This window comes from Oncorhynchus mykiss, chromosome 12, assembly GCF_013265735.2.
Source record: "Oncorhynchus mykiss isolate Arlee chromosome 12, USDA_OmykA_1.1, whole genome shotgun sequence".
In the NCBI taxonomy this organism is placed as follows: domain Eukaryota; kingdom Metazoa; phylum Chordata; class Actinopteri; order Salmoniformes; family Salmonidae; genus Oncorhynchus; species Oncorhynchus mykiss.
This window is the reverse complement of record NC_048576.1, coordinates 49,075,550-49,098,324: the sequence shown is the minus strand read 5'-3', so window position 1 is coordinate 49,098,324 and position 22,775 is coordinate 49,075,550. Positions and strand designations below refer to the sequence as shown.

Sequence of the window (22,775 nt, the reverse complement as noted above, 5' to 3'; positions counted from 1 at the left end):
CTCAAACTGGTGCGCCTGGCACCTACTACCCTACCCAGTTCAAAGGCACTTTAATATTTTGTCTTGCCCATTCACCCTCTGAATGGCACACATACACAATCCATGTCTCAAGGCTTAAAAATCCTTCTTCAACCTGTCTCTTCCCCTTCATCTACACTGACTGAAGTGGATTTAACAAGTGACATCAATAAAAGATTGTCGCTTTCACCTGGATCCACCTGGTCAGTCTATGTCACGGAAAGAGCAGGTGTTCATAATGTTTTGTACACTCAGTGGATGTCTCTGAATGTATGTTTGTGTAGGGCTCTGGACAAAAGTAATGCACTATATAGGGAATAGGGTGCCATTTGGAACACAACCTCAGATAACATGGGAAATCATAGGCAAGGACATGAATGAACAATGATGAAGAGCTGAAATTCTAAATGCATTCACTCCTTTATTCTATCCTTTAAATAGGGCTATAAAATGTCTAATTTAGAAATATCCTGGTAACATGGCAGCATCACTATCAGAGTAAAGACATGAATGAACATATTGACTTTACATGAATGAATGAATGAATGAATGAATGCATGACCAAATGTAGCACAAACACAAATGGAAGCCATGTGAAATTTGCTCAAAGGGGTACAGAAAAATACTTGACCCATATTGAAATAATATCACAGTTCCTTTGTCCTGTTGGTAAGAACACACAAACAGACCGCTGAACGGGGTGAGTCAAACAGACACGAGTCATACTTTCCATTATTTTATTTCATCTCTACTCCTCCACAAACCAATAAAGCTTTTAGAATGTTTTTTCCTTTCAAAGTTTTCCCCCCAAAGACCACGCCCAGCGTGGATGGGTTTCTCTAGTCTGTGTACACCGGAGCTATACACAACATATACATACAGTATTATCTGTAGAAATATTTCAGTCATATATATAGGAGATCAAAACACTTAAAAAAAACATATCAGGTATTGTACACACACACACACAGAGGATATACAATACCACAACAAGTGTTTCTGAGATGGAAAACTTTGTGCGTGCGCTCGTGTGTGTACTGAAGTGAAGGGTTTGAAAGCATTGGAGGTCAGGCTTCGTGGGATTGTCATGGAAACTTAACCACAAACACAAGCTCTAAAATACATCCTTTCAATTCGCTATTTATGTCTCATGCTCAATTTAAGACACTATTTTCTACCTATATTGTGCATATTGTTCATAATTTCCTTAGAATTTACTATCATTTGGCAAACATGAACAGGTCAAGCTGCAGCTTTGTGAGCGTTCAAATGAATAAAGAAAGCTCTTTCAGTTTCAGGTTTTTAAGAACACTACTTTTTGGGTGCAACATATTTTGTTTGTTTTCTCAGACACTCAGACATGCTTACTGACCATTCTATTAAAAACACGATTTAACAATTTCATTTTCAGGGCCATTTGAGGCATTCCTGCATATATAAAGCACCTATGCATAGAACACATCTGAGATCATGAATTAAATCGAATGAGACAGGAATCTAGCATGCATTCTCTATAGAAGGGTCATCAAAGGGTCTCTACGTTTTTCAGAAACTCAAACGAAGGCAGCTTACTATCGAAATGTTAGATAATGTATTAAATATATGTATTGCATCGGATTAATCAAGCGTTTTCTTTGAATCCCTAATGGTGAAACAGCCACGTCCGTTTGAGAAATTACAACAACAAAGTTACTGCAATCAACGAACACTGTTTTTTTCCCACCTCAACAGCATTGCACACACGATAGAAGAGCACAATATGTACTTGCACACAGTTGTGCGACCCTCCTCGGCAACAAAATCAATAACGAGTGGTGGAGCGGCAAGTTGCGTTGTTTCCTCCTGCTGCGTATTCCATTTTATTCCAAGGGTCACCTTTCCAAGGGTCACCTTTTGGTTGCACATCATCTCACGTTGGTTGACCGCTTTCTACTCCTCTCACCAAGTCAACAGAAATGATTGTCATGTCGACTGATGAAAAATGTAAGGTACAGTATAAATCATTGTAATCTCATCACGGGCCCTTTTCCTCAAGAATACCATTTAATCTGCCATGAATAGATCTCGTCTCAATTATCACTCTTAAAATTAGGCTTAACAACTTGACCTGAACTAGGTCAAATGGCCATTTCAGCAACATTGACCATGTCATAGCGCAAGGGAGTGGGGAAAATCATTCAGCAATGCTGTAAATGACTCGCATTCATATTGTATGAAGTGCTACCCACTGTATCAATCCATTGCATATTTTGTCGTTTCTTCTTTCAGATGAAACCCTCCTCTTTTTGGAATGTACGTGAGTTGTGCCGGTCCACTGTCTGCAAAGCCAATGAGTGCAGGGTCATAGTCATTAGCGCACACAATAGCAAAATGCTTTGTAGAGGAAAACTAGTGTTTCTTATTGGACAAATTCAGGTACGTCCTTCTCTGTTTTCGTCCGTTTGCGTCTTAGTGAATTTGACCCATGTCTAAAGCTTGGTATCCCAATGCGTAACGTTGACATCATTATTTTGGCCTAAATGTTACTTCTGCACACCGTGCACTGTGTATGTCTTCATCCCAATCCCTCAAACATACCAGTTAGTGGCTGAATCAACGGCCACAGGCTTTGTTCGTTTCCAAAGTCGTCACAGGAAACCTTGAGAGTCCAACCAATTGAACAAACATGGGTGGCAAAGCAAATATGGAAGTGTTTAGCTGTTGAAATTCAATTCGAAATGAAAATTTATTTTGATAGCTATGCTTCTTCCATAGACAGATGGGGAGATACTAAAATTCTAGCTTTAGCCACAGTTGATACCATTCTTGTACATTTTTACATTTGGGGCATTTTAAATCAACAAACACAAACGATTTGGGAATGGTTGACTGTGTCAACTTGACACATCCAATATGCCAGGACATAGCCCACAACAGACATCTTTGGGAAGACAGAGGAGTACAGTAGGTCAGACCCGAGTTCAAATACTATCTGAAATCTTTAAAATACCTTTGAGTTTTGTTTTAGCCTGCCTAGAGTGTCAAATGGGTGGTGTCTGCAGTTTTAGGACTTTTCTATTGGTCCATAAAAGCCAGGAAAACTCAATCAAGCACAGCTGAAATATTTGAAATGATTTCAAATGGTACTGTATTTGAATCCAGTTCTGCAGTGGGTGACCACTGACCGTTTCCCCAAACGTTTCTTTTACATTTCCCGTATACACTGTACATAAATAAATCCCTAAATATCTGCCTCTGAATACTGTACAATTTCCGCTAGTCTTGTTTTTTCCAGCTTCAAGCATATTTTTCAATGAGGAAGTTCACAGTTTTAATCATCAAATATTTCGTAGTGATCAAAGTTTTTCGGGTTCAGCTGCAGTATCCCTTCGTAAAATGACGCCCCTCTCCGAAGAAATACCCTCCCTAAAATACTGTCCACTCCGTCTGTGGTTAACAGCTGAACAACCAGGTGCCCTGTGAAGAAGGTTCATCGAGCGACGTAGTTTAACATCCACATGATCATAACACTGATCATTATGTTCTCTCTGTCTGACACAGTATTTGGGCTGATAACAAATACTGGGTAAAACAACCTAAATTATTTTTGAAGTGCCGGTAGAGACACATTCAAGCTCCATCGAATGTGTAAAATCACTATACCAATGCCTATACAGTACACTCCCAAGTACATCCTATTCCAGCCAATACAGGACAGCCACAAATGAATTGATACAACACAAAGCAGCTAAATAAAAGATGATAACAATACTGTCCAAAATTTAAAAAAAATGATACGTTAGCATAAAACTTGACACGTAAATCTTGGCAACAATGAATAGATGTATCCATAACCTAAAACAAATCATCCTGAGGGACAAGGTTGAAGACGTATATGGATAAAACCTAAGCACAACGTTGATATAACATTTGGGGTTGGCTAGGGCCAAGAAAGCCCTGTTCCCGGAAGAACGTTGCATCACTGGAAAATACTGGGCGTTTCTCAAAATGCATACTATCATGCTCCGAGCACGCAAAGTGAAGCACAGGAGTGTGAGTCCAAATCAAAGTATGCGAAACAGAGCACGGAGGGCACTTCTCAAATGCATACTCTGTTTGTACATATTTTGAAGCATGAATCAATGCAAGTTTCAATGGAAAGTATGCACAGAAATATGATGCAACCATGTCAAAAAAATGACACAAAATTATTAGAAATCAATGGCAGATATTATTTTAGCTGAAGTGAGAGAAAATAAACTCTGACATCTCATATGTTGCCTGACTACAATATTTTATCTGGATACGTTAATAAATACATGCTGTGTTAATTTTGGCATGTTTACCTGCCTACAATACCCACTGTAGTATATGTAGATCGCAAGCCCGTAGTAAGTCAATAGGGCTAACTGGCTAGCTACTACTGTTAGCTAGCCAGATGGTCACAAAGAACTGTTAGCTAGCTAACCATGAAGAATTGACATCTACTTTGCATGACATTAGTTTTAGGTCATTTTTTGCCTGTTAAACTATCTGATGAGCTAGATAATTACAATGCACATGTAGCTAGCTGATAGTTATAAAGTAAAACAATTTGCTTTGTGTATATCTGGTTTCATCTCTATTGTCATTGTCCTGGCTGGAAGACAGTTCCGTGAATGGGGAAGTGCAGCATGAGAATACAATAAGGGGTGTGCTTCTCAAATGTAATGTTTTATGCGTTCTCCACACTCTCGTCCTCACAAGAATGTACTCAAGAGAGCGTCTTCTAAGAATGCACTCGGAGCATGACAGTGTGGAGCACGGTAGTATGCATATTGAGAAACACCTACTGTGTACCTCTGCAAAAGCTGACCGCTTTCTCATCCGTGTATGCTAACAAGCTGGCAACGTAACCAGTTATCCAATACATTCTCACTGCTGCTAAAAGCTATGGCTAGCTCCCCTGTCCACGAATACAAATCAAAGGGGTAGGGGGTACTCTACACGCAGTAGAGAGCATGCCTTAGAAAACATGAACACACAAACACAAACATAGAAACACAACGCCATGGCACAAGCTTTCAGGGAAACCTGCCCTGATACACCATGGAAGCCTGGTAAAAATTTGCCCTGACTGCAATTCTACAAAAAAAAGATATACGTTATTATAATATATTCATATTCGTATATATATATGTATATATATATATATATGCATTTATAATATACTATGATTCCTGGAGGTTCTATCCTATAAATGATGGGTTGTGTTGAAACACTGCATGTTGATTGTGGTTCCGTTTATGATCGTAACCTGGTCCCAGAGTCCAAAGGTCTGTAAAAAAAAAAAGGGATACTGCAGCGCCAAAACTTTGTCCAAGAGTTCCTAAAAAGGCTATGGAGGAACACAAGGAACCCTGACCCAGTATTATTTTTGCTCTTCTGAGACAAATATGCCGACGTTTCAATACACATCTCCACCGAAAACGTTATTTTTTTCTCAGACGGAGACAAGAAATGCAAGCTTCCCTGACCCATCCCTTCTATCTTTGCTTTGTCCGTACGTGGCCCAAAAAAACGAACAAAACAAAAAACACTTTACAGTACAACATTCTCAGAGAACGAGGTGATAAAAAAGTCAAGAGTTTAGGCCAATGTAGGTCATGGCACCGCTGTCTTTTCCCATGATGCAACGGTGCAGACGGCGTCCGCCCCAATCCTGTCCTGGTGGTGATGAGGTAACTTTCTGCCAGACGTTGGGCGGTGGGAGTGGAGTCGGTCGTTCTGGGAGACCTGTCGTCGTTCCCCCGTGCAAGAAAACATATTTCTCTTGTTTTCCTAAGACTTTTCCCAAGACTTTCCCATAAATGGTACCTTAGATATTGCACATAATGTCCTGGCTGGTGGCTTAGGATTGTCTGTTTGTCAGTGATATCGACTCCTCTTCTCCTCCGATTCAGAGTTATAGTCTCTTAAGCCCATGCCCTTCTGCAGGTTTAGTAGTGAGTCCTTCATCTAGGAAAGGAAATATTTAAAGGAAAAAGAAAGGAAAAGGAAATAAAACATTTTGCAGATCATGCATTCAAGTCAATATGAAGTGGAATTTCTTAAATGTTTTTTAGCATGCGGAACAAGTTGATTCAATCCTAAATTCACGTCAGGGTCAAATCAAATATTGATGGAGCACATTAAATACAGTACTGCATGTGTGATTGAACAACCATCTATGACACACAGACACATTCCTGAATGTTCTTTAACGTTTGTGAATGACCATTCTTTCTCTGACCAAATTAGTCAGTTATGAATCAGTATTCTCAGCTCTGACTGGCTGTCTCACCTCGTCCAGCAACATCACCGACGACTTGATGATCTCCTTCCACTTCTGCAGCTCATCGTCATGGTACCGCTGCTGCGACTCCAGAAGCTGGGCCCACTCCAGCTGCGTCTGTGGAAGTTTACTGTGAGAGAGAGAAACACACACACACACACACACGCGCACACGCACACACACACACACACACACACACACACACACACACACAGTGAAATATTGCCATCTAGAGGATGTAATGTATTATGGCTGATATGTATGATTTCTTTTTAGCAATAAGGTCCGAGGGGCGAAGCAAAGTGCCTGAATAAAGGGAAAGGGGGATACCTAGTCAGTTGTTCAACAGAATGCAGTGGCCATATACCATATAACGGTGAAGTGCATTTATTGATATTATAAGTTACCAACATACATATAACAGTAAACAAGTAGTAGTCATAGCAGTGGTACTATATTTTGTATGATATACATGCGGCTGGAATGCTGTTTCAGCCAATCAGCACCCAAACTACCCGGGTTATAATATGTATTATGACTGTCTCTGGTCATTTATACTGTCTAAAAACACAGTGGTCCACAATGTCGTTTTGAATCTGCAATATGTCTTGTCAATTGCTGTAATACTGTGGAGAGAACACTTGAATAACCGTTCCATACTACAAGTCTACCTTACAATTCCAAAGTCATTCCACCGTGCCGGTATTGAATTGGGTTGTATTGTATTTGGTGTGAAGTACCTTTCTTGTGGTCGTAGGCCATGCCACGAGGTCAGGCTCTGTGTGGTGTACTCCAGCATCCACAGCTTATAGAAAAGCATCATGTTCAGAAACACCAACAATACTAGGCTGTAGAGAGAGAGAGAGAGCAAGAGAGAGAGAGAGAGAAGAAAGACAAAAACTTTGTAAAACTACTGACATAAGTCGATGTTAGACGAGCGATATCAGGATTCGCCTGGAATGTGAATGCCTACATCTACTGCAAAGGAAGGATGTTAATTCTCTGGTCCAGTGTATGTATGGGGTGAAACAAGTCCATCAAACACATCTAATCATCAAAATTAACATGGCGTTATGAAAAAAAGTTGAATACCTTATACAGATCCTAGGATGCATGAATGGAGACAGGGAAAGGGAGCGAGAGAGTTAGAGAAGGGAGAGAGTGAGAGGAGAGAGAGAGAGAGAGAAGAGAGAGATAGGACAATTACACACACCACCAGAAAAGAAAGAAAGAAGACAGTGTTTTGTATGTCCCCTCTCATACTGCATTCTACTTTAGAGTAGTAGGAGAGGGGAAATCAGATTACCAATGAATGGTTGGCTTTAATACGCACAGAAAGTGGAAACGCATGGATGCTCGTCACAATGTGGACATCTTCAAACAGGAGACACCTCGGTCAGTTTTGGAGACAGGTTTTTTCAAACAGTGAAACGGTATCTAGCGAAAGAGTTTAGAAGCAGTGACAGTTAATAGGCAACTGCACCACTCTTTGCAAGCAAACGCGACGATGTCTTCAAAACGCCATGGTGTCTCCAGTAATGTTGACTTTTTTTTGACATACTCCACTTTCCAAGTGTATTGGTACACCAAGAACAAGAGGTGTGATTTAATCGAATGAGTCACAACTCATAACAGGCAACTTTGACACATTAATGACACCGAAAACATTCAACATCATCTGAGAGAAATGTAGAGACCAGAGATATCTATGGTTACTTCAATGGATCTATATGAGGGTGAGAGTCAGACTTCTCCACCCATATAATTAAAATGACTACAACGGCCATCTTAGGGGCTTTGTCCGTTCTAGTAATTCTATATCTATGGATCCACCTCTCAGTAACAGCATGGTGAAAGAGTATTTTAAACAACCAGTAGTGGTGACAGCTCCCAGGGTGGCAATGGAAGGACACTCACACAAAGCTGATGATGAGGAGTAGCTTGGAGACACTGTAGAGCGCTAGGCCTCCTGGGACATTGTCCGGGATGTATCTGGTTTGAGTGGAACCTGCTGGAAGAGAGGCGGCCATTTTGGATCAAAAAAGCCATGCATTACCTAATATTATATTCCCGTCAGTTGCAGGTAACAAAAGGTTTGTTTTTTAGAACCCTGTACAGCGGTTTGTGCTTAGAAAAGCTACAGCAAACATTGTGGGAATTTTTCTGATAGTTGTTCCATTGAGCAAGGAAAACTCAATCAAAAGCACCTAAAGAATTTGAATAGTATTTGAACCAAGGTCTGATTGAAACCATATTATTGGCAATTGATAACAGCGGCTTAAGGCTTGAGGGTGTCCTAAAATGTACACCATACTCTGCGTCAAACACAGCTATCAACGGTCAGACGGTCAGTCCCCTCTGACCTGCCACGTGTTTGATCCGGTGGCGGTGGGTGACCTCCTCGTCCTCGGGCGTGGTGACGGAGCTGAGGGCTTCGTCCATGTGTGGGGGCCGCAGGTGGACCAGGGGCCGTTTCCGTCGCCTCAATGCCCCTGCCCGTAGAGCCCTGGCCTTGGGGGACTGTCTGTGGGGCTCGGCCAGGACCACCTCCACCTTACTCAGCTCCAGCTCTGGAAAGAGTTAAAGGAAGCTGTGTTACACAGTGTCTGTCTCAAATGGCACCCTATTCCCTACATAGGGCACTACTTTTGACCCGGCCCATAGGTATGGTACTGTATGGTATTCAGAGGCTGTGTCATTCTAAATCACGCAGAGATTTAATAGCCAGGATGCCGGTATGTTTCCCCTATATACAACTAATTTGTTGTGAGTTGTTGCCTTGAGTTGTTTGGCAAGACAACTTGTAAATGGTCAGCTTAAGATGACAGACTGGCATGCAAGCTAGAGGTTTAAGCAGTGCCCACATTCTTTGAGTTAAATAAATATTTACTTCAATAATTTCTCTTGGACAAGCAGTATCTAAACAGTACCTATTCCAGTGTCTCAAGTGAGAATACAAACACATGCAGTTGTTTTAAAATTCAGAGATACCAATCCTTAGCCTCGTATAACCATCCTGATCTCTTGAGCTTACATTCTGTTTCGCTTCACAGGTCCTTGATGAAGCGAAGTGAAACTAAACGGGAGCACAGAGGGCAGGATGGAGGATCAGGCGAACAAATCCTAGGCTCCAAAAATACTCCCAGGCTACATACTGTACCATTGGTAGTTGTAGTCATGTTTTAGATACAACTGACCTAAGTGTCTGAAGTACTCATCCAAGCCACTCCAGAAGTTCCTCTCGATGAAGCCCTTGACCAGCCCCCACGGCTGTTTCCTGTAGCGCAGCTCTGTGGATACCCTGCAGGTCACAAACACACGCACACAAACACACACAGACACACATAGACACACAGACACATGTACATGCGCGCACACACACAGAGGCACATACATTTGACTTGATTTGACATACACACGCACAGACACCACACACATAAATAAACTCCCAGTACACCTCCTTGGCCCACTGTCAACCTTAAATAAAAGTAACTTATTTTCCTAAAGGGTAGAATACATTTCACCGAAAGGAGTCAATTACCGCATTATCAAGATGGTGTTCAGTAGCGACAACCTGTTTTTAAACACAGAGTGAACTGTGGAGATACTAACTGAACGTGTCCAATCAGAACACTCACAGGACGTCTAGACAGAAAACAGGAAATCTATCTGACCTGAGCCGACACTTCTTCTTGGCCACCCTGGTGAGCACATAGCGGTTTAGGGTGTAGAAGTAGTCATGGTAGGGGACATCGTGTGCTATCACCTCGGCATCTATGATGTAGCACTCGCTTTCCTGGCTGGCCTTGTACAGCGTCTAGACCACACAAATATGACCCAGTTGAGTTAACAGACAAAAAAAAAGGCCCATTCCAGCTATCGGTTGGCTGCAAATGACTTTCAGCTATTTGTAATCTAAAAATGAATGTGGCGACTTTTCTATACGTTTCAGTGCCGCCCATAAGTGCTAAACACATAATGCATAATAAGACTTGCTATAAGCATTCATAATAACCCGTGGCTCACTAAATCAGCCAATGAAAATACATATGGTACATAACCATAATAGCATTCACAATGCATTGCACATTTTATTTTTTTAAAGAGTTACCATTGTGTCTGCATTTAACAGTGGCACTACAGTGAGTGTAGTTACAGTATGTCAAGTGCAAACAAAGCATGAAAACAAACCGTGTACAACATTTAAAACTGCTATGACATGCAGTGCCACTGGGGGGGGCTCCACTCACCTGCGTCTCAGTCACGGTGGCTGTCTTGGGGGCCAGGGGGTTGGTGAGGGAGATGGTGTACATGATCTCTCTGGTCTGGTTGCCCGTCTCCTCTTTCTCTTTCTTCCAGGGGTGATAGACTATGTCTAGATCAATAGTGAAGGTGGACAGAAAGATCAGCCCTTTACGCCTTTAGCTTTGGCAGAAGTTTCAGTCCGACACACACTGAGGTTTTGTGCAATTCTTTCAAAATGCATCCTACCTGCCTCCCTTCCATTACTGATCTGTGAGTTATTGGATAAGTGAGCGCGAGGTTTCCACCGTATCGCTTTCACCAATCCAGCCATGTTAGATCAGTAAAGGAAGGAAGGAGAACAATAAGAAGGATAGAGAGAAAGAAAGAGACCTTTCTACAGTATCTGAACAGGGCCAGTATTCACAAAGCGTCTCAGAGAAGGAGGGCTGATCTAGGATCAGGACCTGTCCATTTAATCTGACTCCAAAACTGGTCTGGGTACTGTGGTGTCACCTGAAAAGCGTCTCTCCTCCAGGAAGTCCCTCATGAAGGTGGACTCGGTGAAGAGGATGTCGTACATCTTGTCAACGCTGAACTTGTACACCTCGTTTATGTACTGCTTCCCATTCAGGTCCTCATGGAACGCCTGCACCTCCCCTGCTGTGCGCATGCGCGCACACACACACACACACACACACACACACACACACACACACACACACACACACACACACACACACACACACACACACACACACACACACACACACACACAGAGGAAGGAGAGTAAGTGTGTGAGAGATGGGTGTGAGTGTTATACATGAACAGTTACAGTGTGCGTGAGTGAAATAGTGAATGTGTGCGTGAGTGAGCTGGTGTGTAAGTGGCACAAACCTTCGTCGTGCGTCTCGGAGGAGTCGCTGAGCTCGGTAGGGAGGTCCTCGTTGTCGTTGAAGTCCAGCGAGGGCGAGGGGGCGGGGCTACTGGGACCACTGCTCCGGTTGTCCAACCCCGGCAACTGGAGGGTCAGGAGCTCGCCATCGGGGAGACACAGGGGGAACTCGTCCACGAGAGGCAAGTTAAACTTTAGAGGAGGAGGGGTCATGAGCTCAACTGAAACCCTAGGTCCGACTACCTACAGTACATACATTGTGAAGCTCAGCCAGGTATAATATTTATCTTTGGTTGAAATGCCACTACTGTGGCCTGGGGTGGTCTAGCAGACTGAGCCGCTGACTCTAGAACAGTTCATGACGTTTTGTCTGTAGGTGATCCAAAGCAAGATTTGGTATAATATCCAGTGGTACTCACGGGGAGGAGTGATTCGATCGTGCTCGAACAGGGTAGGGCGTTGTTGGGGAAGGCTCTGTGGGACAACAGGGGGCTGGTGTCTCCCTTGGCGTCAGGCATCTTGGCGAAGTTGGTGTCATTATCCTCCACGGGCAGCTCCTCGCAGTACCTACACCACAGGGACGCGCAACAGCTGTAGGTCAAGGTTATCAGCTCGGGGAACGATGCCAGCCTTTACGATGCATGGTGATGGGGGGGGGGTGGCGGTGTGTGTGTGTATGACGTCAAAACTCACCCCATGGTATTGAAGTCATCGTCCGGCGGCACGTAGTCCTCGTCGTCACTGGTCAGACCCAGCTCGTTGCCATAACACTGATGGACAAAATGCCACAATTCTTTGGGACACAAGGGCTGAGAGGGATAGAGAGAGATAGAGATAGAGAGAGCGAGAGAGAGAGAGAAAAGAGGAGATAGAGAGATGGAGAGAGAAGAAGGAGGGATAAGAGAAAGAATGGGAAAAGGGTCAGTTTTGACTAAATTGGCAACAATACACACAAGTGCCCCCAGCCTTTTAGTTGAATTAAAAGTGAACTATCATAAATGTAACAGTCTTACCTTTTCTAGCAGAGCATTCTGCCATAGTCTGAACATCATCATGTATGTCCGGTCCCTTGCTCCGAACGAGGTGAAAAAGTGCTGTGGGAAGCAAGAAAAATAAAGGATATGACATCACCGACCTGATAGAAAAGCCATGTGTATATGTACCTTTGTCTATAGTGCCTTCAGAAACTATTCATAACCCTTGACTTGTTTCACATTTTGTTCTGTTACAGCATTAATTCCAAATGTATTAAATTGCTGTTGTTTCACCCATTACACACAATACTCCATAATAACAAAGTGAAAACATATTTATATACATTTTTGCACATTTATTGAAAATGAAATACAGAAATATCTCATTTACATAATATTCACACCCCTGAGTCAATACTTTGTAGAAGCACCTTTGGCAGTGAATACAGCGGTGAGTCTTTCTGGGTATGTGTCTAAGAGTTTTCCACACCTGAATTATGCAACATTTTCCCATTATTCTTTTCAGAATTCTTCAAGCTCTGTCAAATTGGCTGTTGATCATTGCTAGATGGGGCAGGGCGGGACGGGACAAGACGGGGCGGGACAAGACGGGGCGGGACAAGACGGGACAGGGCGGGACGGGACAAGACGGGCAGGACAAGACGGGGCAGGGCGGGACGGGACAAGACGGGGCGGGACGGGACAAGACGGGGCGGGACGGGACAAGACGGGGCGGGACGGGACAAGATGGGGCGGGACGGGACAAGACGGGGCGGGACGGGACGGGACAAGACGGGACAAGACGGGGCGGGATGGGACAAGACGGGGCGGGACAAGACGGGGCGGGACGGGACAAGACGGGGCGGCAGGTAGCCTAATGGTTATGGCGTTGGGCCAGTAACCGAAAGGTTGCTAGATCAAATCCAAGAGCTGACAAGGTAAAAATCTGTCGTTCTGCCCCTGAAGAAGGCAGTTAGCCCACTGTTCCTAGGCCATCAGTGTAAATAAGAATTTGTTCTTAATTGACTTGCCTAGTTAAATAGACTTTCAAGTCTTGCTAAAACGATTTTCAAGTCTTGCAATCAATTTTCAAGTAGATTTAAGTCAAAACTGTATCTCAACCAATCAGGATCATTCACTGTCTTCTTGGTAAGCAACTCCCATGTAGATTTGGACTTTTGATTTACGTTATTGTCCCGCTGAAAGGTGAATTTATCTCCCAGTGTCTGGTGGAAAGCAGACTGAGCCAGGTTTTCCTCTAGGATTTTGTCTGTGCTCAGCTCCATTCTGTTTACTTTTTATCCCGAAAAATTCCCCGGTCATTAACAAGTACAAGCATACCCATAACATAATGCAGCCACCACTATGCTTGAACATATGGAGAGTGGTACTGAGTAATGCGTTGTATTGGATATGCCCCAAACATTCAAGTTAATTGCTTTGCCACATTTTCTGCAGAATTACTTTAGTGTCTTGTTGCAAACAGGATGCATGTTTTGGAATATTTTTTTCTGTACAAAATTCCTTCTTTTTACTCTGTCAATTAGGTTAGGATTGTGGAGTAACTACAATGTTGTTGATCCATCCTCAGTTTTCTCCTATCACAGCCATTAAACAATTTTTCAAGTCTCCATTGGCCTCACGGCAACTGAGTTAGGAAGAACGCCTGTATCTTTGCAGTGACTGGGTGTATTGATACACCATCCAAAGTGTAATGAATAACTTCACCATGCTAAAGGAATATTCAATGTATTTTTTCATCTACAAATAGGTGCCTTTCTTTGCGAGGCATTGGAAAACTTCCTTGGTCTTTGTGGTTGAATCTGTGTTTGAAATTCATTGCTCGACTGAGGGACCTTACAGATAATTGTATGTGTGTGTGAGATGAGGTAGTCATAAACAAAAACATGTAAAACACAAAAACAATCTTTCTTGCACACAGAGTGAGGCCATGCAACTTATTATGTGACATGTTAAGCAAATCTTTACCCCTGAACTTATTTAGCTTGACATAACAAAGGGTTTGAATACTTATTGACTCAGGACATTTCATTTTTTCATTTTTAAATGATTTTGTTAAAATGTCAAAAATCCACTTTGACATTATGGGGTATTGTGTGAAGGCCAGTGATATAAAAAAACTAAATGTAATCCATTTTAAATCAACATGTGGAAAAAGTCAAGGGGTGTTAATACTTTCTGAAGGCATTGTATGTGTGTGTGTGTGTGTGTGTGTATGTGTGTGTCCAGTGCTGACCTTGTCATTGTCGGTGCACAGCTGGATAGCGTTGGGAATGAGGCGGGCCGTCTTCTCCTTGGTCATGCTGCAGATATCCTTCAGCCGCACCGTTAGCTAGAGAGAGGGGGAGAGAGAAACTGTGTAAGACTACAGATAACACAGTCAGTCAAAGTCCTTGATTGGGAAAATAAAAGAATGGGGTCCTCAACAACACTTATTTTGGTATACAGCGGAGGGAAATGTAACACTGCTCAAATTCATAGACAGCGCTCTAGATGCAAGAACTGACAGGCCATGGCATCCAAGAGATTTTATGGTTTGAACCATAGTTTTCAGCTATACATTGTTTGTTTGCATTCTTGTTGCTTGTTAACAATGACATAATAAAATCTTACATATATCTTTTTATTTTATTTATTTAACTAGGCAGGTCAGTTAAGAACAAATTATTTTTTACAATGACGGCCTACCCCGGCCAAACCCGGACAAAGCTGGGCCAATTGTGCGCCGCCCTATGGGACTCCCAATCACAGCCGGTTGTGATACAGCCTGGATTTGAACCAGGGTGTCGGTATTGATGCCTCAAGCACTGAGATGCAGTGCCCTAGACAGCTGCGCCACTCGGGAGCCAAATAAGACAGAAATTAAATAGATTCCCAAATCTCAGACGGTAGCTTTAGTACCGCAGTTTATGGAACAAACCAAGCAAATCAAATCTGTTTAATTTTAAGTCGAATACCTTCTATTTATAGAAAATAGATAACCTCATTCTTATGTAGAGGCTAACTTGGGACAGTAAGGGACAGCGTAAACCTCGTGTAGAGAACGGTAAAAGAAACCAAAGTCCATACCAGCGTTTCCCAGCGGAAGATGTTGCTATAGAAACAGATCCAATTTTCTGAGACGTAGAGGCGCCCCTGCAGCAGGATATCTCTTTGCAGGGCACAGGAGTAGTCTGCCACACAGGGTCAAAGGTCATCCGGTTATTAAAGGTCATGGGGTTATTAGAGGCTCATCGCTCTAACAATAACTATAAAACATATGCAGATCAAACATCTAACCAGTCTATTTATGTTATCATGCCAACGCCTTGACACTAATTATCATGCCAAACAGTCTGGCTTCATTAATGATAGAATGTTCATATTTGAAGATTGCTGTGAAGCCAGGCTGTTTGGCTTGACAATGACAGAAATGGAGTTGGCAAGAGCACAAGACATTGTGCTCTCGTAGACATTCCTGCAGTCAGCATGCCAATTGCTTGCTCCCTCAAAACTTGAGACATCTGTGGCATTGTGTTGTGTGACAAAACTGCACATTTTAGAGTGGCCTTTTATTGTCCCCAACACAAGGTGCACCTGTGTAATGACCATGCTGTTTAATCATCATCATTATCTTTGCAAAGGAGAAATGCTCACTAACAGGGATGTAAAAAATGTGTGCACAACATTTTTGAGAAATACGCTTTTTGTGCGTATGAAACATTTCAGGGATCTTTTATCTCTGCTTATGAAACATGGGACAAACACTTTACCTATTGCGTTTTTATTCTTGTTCAGTATAGTTTTTCATTGATCATTCCATCTTACTCACCCACAATGAGGCGTTCTGAGTCGGGTAGCTGCTTGAAGAGTTTTCTGAAGTCCTCATTGCGTTGCTTATACGTGGGACTCAATACCTGAAGCGGGGAGAGAGGGATAACACAAAACACATTGAGAGAGACAACCCATTTACACAAAAGTAGTCTACTAATTAATATAAATACACACAAAATATTTTATAAAAACAAGCAAGTGTAATCCCCCCAACCGATAGCAATGAACAAACTGTGAACGTATTTAATTATTTGAATATCATGGGTTGTGCCCAGTAGGCACAACACAGGGGAACATCTTTTATTTTTTTCTGAAAATTGTAGACTTGTTACAGTAGATTTTCAAAGTTACCATTCAGTGATTTGACCAAGGCTACTACATGCCTTGACTCAAACAATGTGTGCCCTCTCTTTCCCTACAAATTGTCAGAGCATGAAATCACCAAGAACCTCCTATCCCAAACTAAACAAGCACTCTAAAACATGTTTATACCCCAGCTTCAGCTAGAGTTCCCCCTCTCTTTCTCTCTGTCTCTCTTCCCCTCTCTTTCTCTCTGCCTCTCTGTATCTATTTCTCTCCCTCTCACTGAAAGGAGAGATTCAGATAAACACATTTTCTTCCAGAGTGCTGCTGACCACTACCCAGTCTGTCTGTCTCTACACACACAAACACTGCATTCTTTAGCCTGAAAAGGGAGGGAATGCAGCCAACTAGCCCTCAGAGTGGTGGTAATGGTGGTGGACTGGATACACATCACCTTGGGTCACTCTAACCACCCCAGTGCTCTGTAAGGTAAGCGCCATTGGCCTAGAACTAAAGCTAGTGTTACTTTGCTGGCCACACAGTTGGATAGCGGGTACAACCACTTTAAAATGGAGATTGGCCCTGGGCATGCTGTCACAAAAGAGGCCTTTACGGGTATAGGAGAAGAGCTCTCTAGTACATCTCTATGGGTCTACCCTATGAGCCTAATGTAATTCGTTTGTAAGGAGTGATAAGACCATTTTCAGAGCAGATGATACAAGAGAAAGAATATGGATAGAGACACAAGTATATACAGTACCAGTCAAAAGTTTGGACACACCAGCTCATTCAAGGATTTTTCTTTATTTTTACAATTTTTTACATTGTAGAATAATAGTGAAGACATCAAAACTATGAAATAAGACATGGAATCATGTAGTAACCAAAAATGTGTTAAACAAATCTAAATATATTTTAGATTTTAGATTCTTCAAAGTAGCCACCCTTTGCCTTGATGACAGCTTTGCACATTCTTGATATTCTCTCAACCAGCTTCACCTGGAATGCTTTTCCAACAGTCTTGAAGGAGTTCCCACATATACTGAGCACTTGTTGGCTGCTTGGTTGTCTAGTGGTTAGAGCGTTGGACTAGTAACCGGAAGGTTGCGAGTTCAAACCCCCGAGCTGACAAGGTACAAATCTGTCCTTCTGCCCCTGAACAGGCAGTTAACCCACTGTACGAGTACATGTGTCCAAACTTTTGACTGGTACTGTATATATACAAAAGTATGTGGACACCTTTTCAAATGAGTGGATTTGGCTATTTCAGCCACAACCTTTGCAGACAGGTGTATAAAATCGAGCACACAGTCATGCAATCTCCATAGACAAACATTGTCAGTAGAATTGCCTTACTGAAGAGCTCAGTGACTTTCAATGTGGCACTGTCATTGAATTCCACCTTTCCAACAAGTCAGTTAGTCAAATTTCTGCTCTGCTAGAGCTGCCCCGGTGAACTGTGAGTGCTGATATTGTGAAGTGGAAACATCTAGGAGCGGCTCAGCCGCAAAGTGGTCGGCCACACAAGCTCACAGAACGGGACCGCCGGCTGCTGAAACGCGTAAAAATAATCTGTCCTCAGTTGCAACACTCACTACCGAGTTCCAAACTGCCTTTGGAAGCAATGTCAGCACAATAACCATTCCTCAGGAGCTTCATGAAACGGGTTTCCATGGCCGAGCAGCCGCACACAAGCCTAAGATTGCCATGCACAATGCCAAGCATCGTCTGGAGTGGTGTACGCTCCCCGCCATTGGACTCTTGAGCAGTGGAAACGCGTTCTCTGGAGTGATGAATAACGCTTCACCATCTGGTAGTCTGATGAATCTGGGTTTGGCGGATGCCAGGAGAACGCTACCTGCCCGTTGCTGTTTCAGTGACAATGCCCCCGTGCACATTGTGAGGCCCATACAGAAATGGTTCGTCGAGATCGGTGTGGAAGATCCTGCACAGAATCCTGAGGTCAATCCCATTTCACCACTTTGGGATGAATTGGCCAACATCAGTGCCTGACCTCACTAATGCTCTTGTGGCTGAATGGAAGCAAGTCCCCGCAGCAATGTTCCAACATCTAGTGAAAAGCCGTCCCAGAAGAGTGGAGGCTGTTATAGCAGCAATATGGACCAACTCCATATTAATGTCCATGATTTTATAATTAGATGTTCGCCGAACAGGTGTCAACATACTTTTGGTCATGTAGTGTGTATACAGTGGGGCAAAAAAGTATTTAGTCAGCCACCAATTGTGCAAGTTCTCCCACTTAAAAAGATGAGAGAGGCCTGTAATTTTCATCATAGGTACACTTCAACTATGACATACAAAATGAGAGAAAAAAATTCCAGAAAATCACATTGTAGGATTTTTAATGAATTTATTTGCAAATTATGGTGGAAAATAAGTATTTGGTCATCTACAAACAAGCAAGATTGCTGTCTCTCACAGACCTGTAACTTCTTCTTTAAGAGGCTCCTCTGTCCTCCACTCGTTACCTGTATTAATGGCACCTGTTTGAACTTGTTATCAGTATAAAATACACCTGTCCACAACTTCAAACAGTCACACTCCAAACTCCACTATGGCCAAGACCAAAGAGCTGTCAAAGGACACCAGAAACAAAATTGTAGACCTGCACCAGGCTGGGAAGACTTAATCTGCAATAGGTAAACAGCTTGGTTTGAAGAAATCAACTGTGTGAGCAATTATTAGGAAATGGAAGACATACAAGACCACTGATAATCTCCCTCGATCTGGGGCTCCACGCAAGATCTCACCCATGGGGTCAAAATGATCACAAGAACGGTGAGCAAAAATCCCAGAACCACACGGGGGGACCTAGTGAATGACCTGGAGAGAGCTGGGACCAAAGTAACAAAGCCTACCATCAGTAACACACTACGCCACCAGGGACTCAAATCCTGCAGTGCCAGACGTGTCCCCCTGCTTAAGCCAGTACATGTCCAGGCCCGTCTGAAGTTTGCTAGAGAGCATTTGGATGATCCAGAAGAAGATTGGGAGAATGTCATATGGTCAGATGAAACCAAAATATAACTTTTTGTTAAACTCAATTCATCGTGTTTGGAGGACAAAGAATGCTGAGTTGCATTCAAAGAACACTATACCTACTGTGAAGCATGGGGGTGGAAATATCATGCTTTGGGGCTGTTTTTCTGCAAAGGGACAAGGACGACTGATCCGTGTAAAGGAAAGAATGAATGGGGCCATGTATCGTGACATTTTGAGTGAAAACCTCCTTCCATCAGCAAGGGCATTGAAGATAAAACGTGGCTGGGTCTTTCAGCATGACAATGATCCCAAACACACCGCCCGGGCAACGAAGGAGTGGCTTCGTAAGAAGCATTTCAAGGTCGTGGAGTGGCCTAGCCAGTCTCCAGATCCCAACCCCATAGAAAATCTTTGGAGGGAGTTGAAAGCCTGTGTTGCCCAGCAACAGCCCCAAAACATCACTGCTCTAGAGGAGATCTGCATGGAGGAATGGGCCAAAATACCAGCAACAAAACACCTTGTGAAGACTTACAGAAAATGTTTGACCTCTGCCATTGCCAACAAAGGGTATATAACAAAGTATTGAGATAAACATTTGTTATTGACCAAATACTTATTTTCCATCATAATTTGCAAATAAATTAATTAAAAATCCTACAATGTGATTTTCTGGATTTTTTTTTCTCATTTCGTCTGTCATAGTTGAAGTGTACCTATGATGAAAGTTACAGGCCTCTCTCATCTTTTTAAGTGGGAGAACTTGCACAATTGGTGGCTGACTAAATACTTTTTTGCCCCACTGTATTAGTGATTGGATATTATAGCTTATAGCTTACATGCTCAAATATATAGCTGATCATCGAGGTGAAAATCGCACATCAAACAATACATTCAGGGCTATCAAACAAGCTCTTTCTTTAGCTCATCACTGAGGTATTTTCTGAGGCAGACGGTTCTAGAAAAGACCAGCCTCACTTTCTAAAACATCGGACCACCTGGAGTACTGAAAGCCCATCCACACTTCACTGTGTGGAGTATGTTGATACATTCTCCACACAGGGCTTGTCTCAAATGGCTCCTGACAGAGCTGTACCCTTTCAACACGATTATGCCGATAATACCGTATGGCCCCCTTTTTTTTATTTTACAGTGTCCTCTGTAGCACGGTTCCAGAAACTATGGCGGACGCCAAACCAGGCAAGGGGCCGTATGTATTATCTAACAAGCATCACAGAGTAGGAGTGCTGATCTAGGAACAGGTCCCCCCATCTCCAGGCAATTTTATTCATTGTGATCTAAAATAATTTATTCTCCGAGACCCTTGATACATTTGGCCCTAGTGCACTGATTTGAAAAGAGTACAAGTCAAACATCTTCACCTTCATCTTCATCTTGGCTCTGAACCACGGAGCCGTAGCTAACCGCAGTCCAGTTTTAGGTTGTATCACAACCGGCCGTGATTGGGAGTCCCATAGGGCGGCGCACAATTGTCCCAGCATCGTCCGGATTAGGGTTTGGCCGGGGTAGGCTGTCATTGTAAATAAGAATTTGTTCTTAACTGGCTTGCCTAGTTAAGTAAAGGTTCAATAAATACAATTAAATAAATATAAAGACCAAAACAACTCTAGTGATTCATTGCTATGCAACGCTCTGAGCAATTAAGGTCCTGTCCCAAATGGGCCCTGGTCAAAAGTAGTGCACTGGATTCTAATGCACTGGTTTGGGAATTTAGATACTTTCTAAACAGGGAGATTAGAAGTTTATGAGTTGGGGAGTTAAGAGTTTAGAGAAACTTCGAGGTTCACTGCACTTGCACTTCAGCAATCCTGTTTCAACCCCAAAGCCGTACAAAATAATGACCGCGACCGCATGTAGACCACAAGTCACTTTGCAGCACAGCACAGAGGTAGCCCCGACTAGATTATCCGCTTGGAATTCTCAAACTGTAACCCCCACCACCAACACCCTTCAGCCCCCACACCCATCTCCACCCCAGCTCAATGGAGGGTGACTTACGTCTGGGACCCTCTCTGACTCCCAGTCCCAGGTCTCATCGTCTTGTGGCTGAGGGATAACCTCCCAGTCAGACAGACACTCCCAGTCTGTCCCATTCTCTGTCTCTGTGTCCATGCTGACTGAAATATCCATGGCCTGGGCCTCTATGTTCTTTTGGCTCTCACCCCTCCCCTCCCTCTTATTTTCTTTCTCTCTTTTCTCTGGTCAGAGGTGTGAGCAGTGTCTCTAAGCCTGGAGAGTGGTCGGTGCTGGTCTGGTATTCCCCCTTTGTCGTCGGAGTGGAATTCTTTGCCGTCTCTGAGAGCCAAGTGTTTTTTAGGCTTTTTTTATGATTCTGATTGCTCCCTTAGACGCGCACACACATGCGGACGCACACACACAGTGCCGATGCTGCTGTTGACCTACAGTAACCTCAGCCCTCGGGGGAGTGGTTGTTTGTCATCAGCTCCTCCCTCTCTATCTCTCTCTCCCCTCTGGTATGGTCAGAAATAATACAACACGTCTCTGAACCCTCCCAGAGAGCAGTGGGAACCAGAGCTATCTGGAACGATATCTGTCACAACTACAGGTCGACCACCACAGGCAGCTAGCAGAGCTTTGGTGCGGAGCATAACTTAAAAAGACAGATTTATTAACAGCATATTTCACAACTCAGTACTCAAGAACGAAGGAGTGTGAACGTTTCCTAACGCTCCGAAAACGGTAGAACCTAGAAACTATAGGTGTCCCTGCTATCACACACACTCACATTCATGACTGACATGTAACTCATGTAAACCCTGGTGACCAGTGGCAAGCGGAAGGCTACTCCTTTCTCCAGCTAAAAGTCCAGGCTGGGAGATGGCAAGAACTCCAGATGACAGCCAGTGTCAATAATTACTCTGATAAATCCATAAAGTACAGTTAGGCATGTGCCCACAATTTAAGCTGAGAAACGTATTTTACAAACAGGAAAGCAGGAGACCCCTTTTTCTGGAATGGGAATGTCCCCCACCCTCCACCCTCTCGCTCTCTCTGTTCCTGTTTTTGGGGAAAGTTGATCCCCCCCTCGTAAGTCTTGAGAGGCCAGTTGGTCCGGGTTAAGAACGGTCTAAGACCAAGTCAGGACCAAGTTTAACCCGGGTTAAGACGAGGTTAACACCTGGGACAGACACAGGACAAGCCTCAAGTCAGTTAAAGATTTCAGAGGAAAATGCAA

General features: G+C 43.2%; 1 protein-coding gene across 11 annotated transcripts in view; it reads right to left on the bottom strand.

The window, feature by feature from the left end:
* Positions 1 to 741: 741 nt before the first annotated feature.
* The window catches only part of LOC110537710 (protein Aster-B), a 174,680-nt gene continuing 152,646 nt past the window's right edge, over positions 742 to 22,775 (bottom strand). For 4 of the 11 annotated variants that reach the window (XM_021623988.2, XM_021623978.2, XM_021623985.2 and 1 more), the window contains 17 exons: positions 16,254 to 16,338; positions 15,512 to 15,615; positions 14,679 to 14,774; positions 12,461 to 12,541; positions 12,141 to 12,256; positions 11,867 to 12,014; positions 11,450 to 11,639; positions 11,069 to 11,215; positions 10,561 to 10,685; positions 9,985 to 10,127; positions 9,508 to 9,611; positions 8,674 to 8,880; positions 8,228 to 8,321; positions 7,403 to 7,414; positions 7,051 to 7,158; positions 6,320 to 6,440; positions 742 to 5,994 (listed from right to left, as the gene is read on the bottom strand). In XM_021623988.2, the coding sequence (XP_021479663.1) occupies positions 5,905 to 5,994; positions 6,320 to 6,440; positions 7,051 to 7,158; positions 7,403 to 7,414; positions 8,228 to 8,321; positions 8,674 to 8,880; positions 9,508 to 9,611; positions 9,985 to 10,127; positions 10,561 to 10,685; positions 11,069 to 11,215; positions 11,450 to 11,639; positions 11,867 to 12,014; positions 12,141 to 12,256; positions 12,461 to 12,541; positions 14,679 to 14,774; positions 15,512 to 15,615; positions 16,254 to 16,338 (1,971 nt within the window). In that variant the 3' untranslated portion in view covers positions 742 to 5,904. The remainder of the gene's footprint in view (positions 5,995 to 6,319; positions 6,441 to 7,050; positions 7,159 to 7,402; positions 7,415 to 8,227; positions 8,322 to 8,673; positions 8,881 to 9,507; positions 9,612 to 9,984; positions 10,128 to 10,560; positions 10,686 to 11,068; positions 11,216 to 11,449; positions 11,640 to 11,866; positions 12,015 to 12,140; positions 12,257 to 12,460; positions 12,542 to 14,678; positions 14,775 to 15,511; positions 15,616 to 16,253; positions 16,339 to 22,775) is intronic. The other 7 variants (XM_021623980.2, XM_021623981.2, XM_021623986.2 and 4 more) reach the window with 7 other exon arrangements.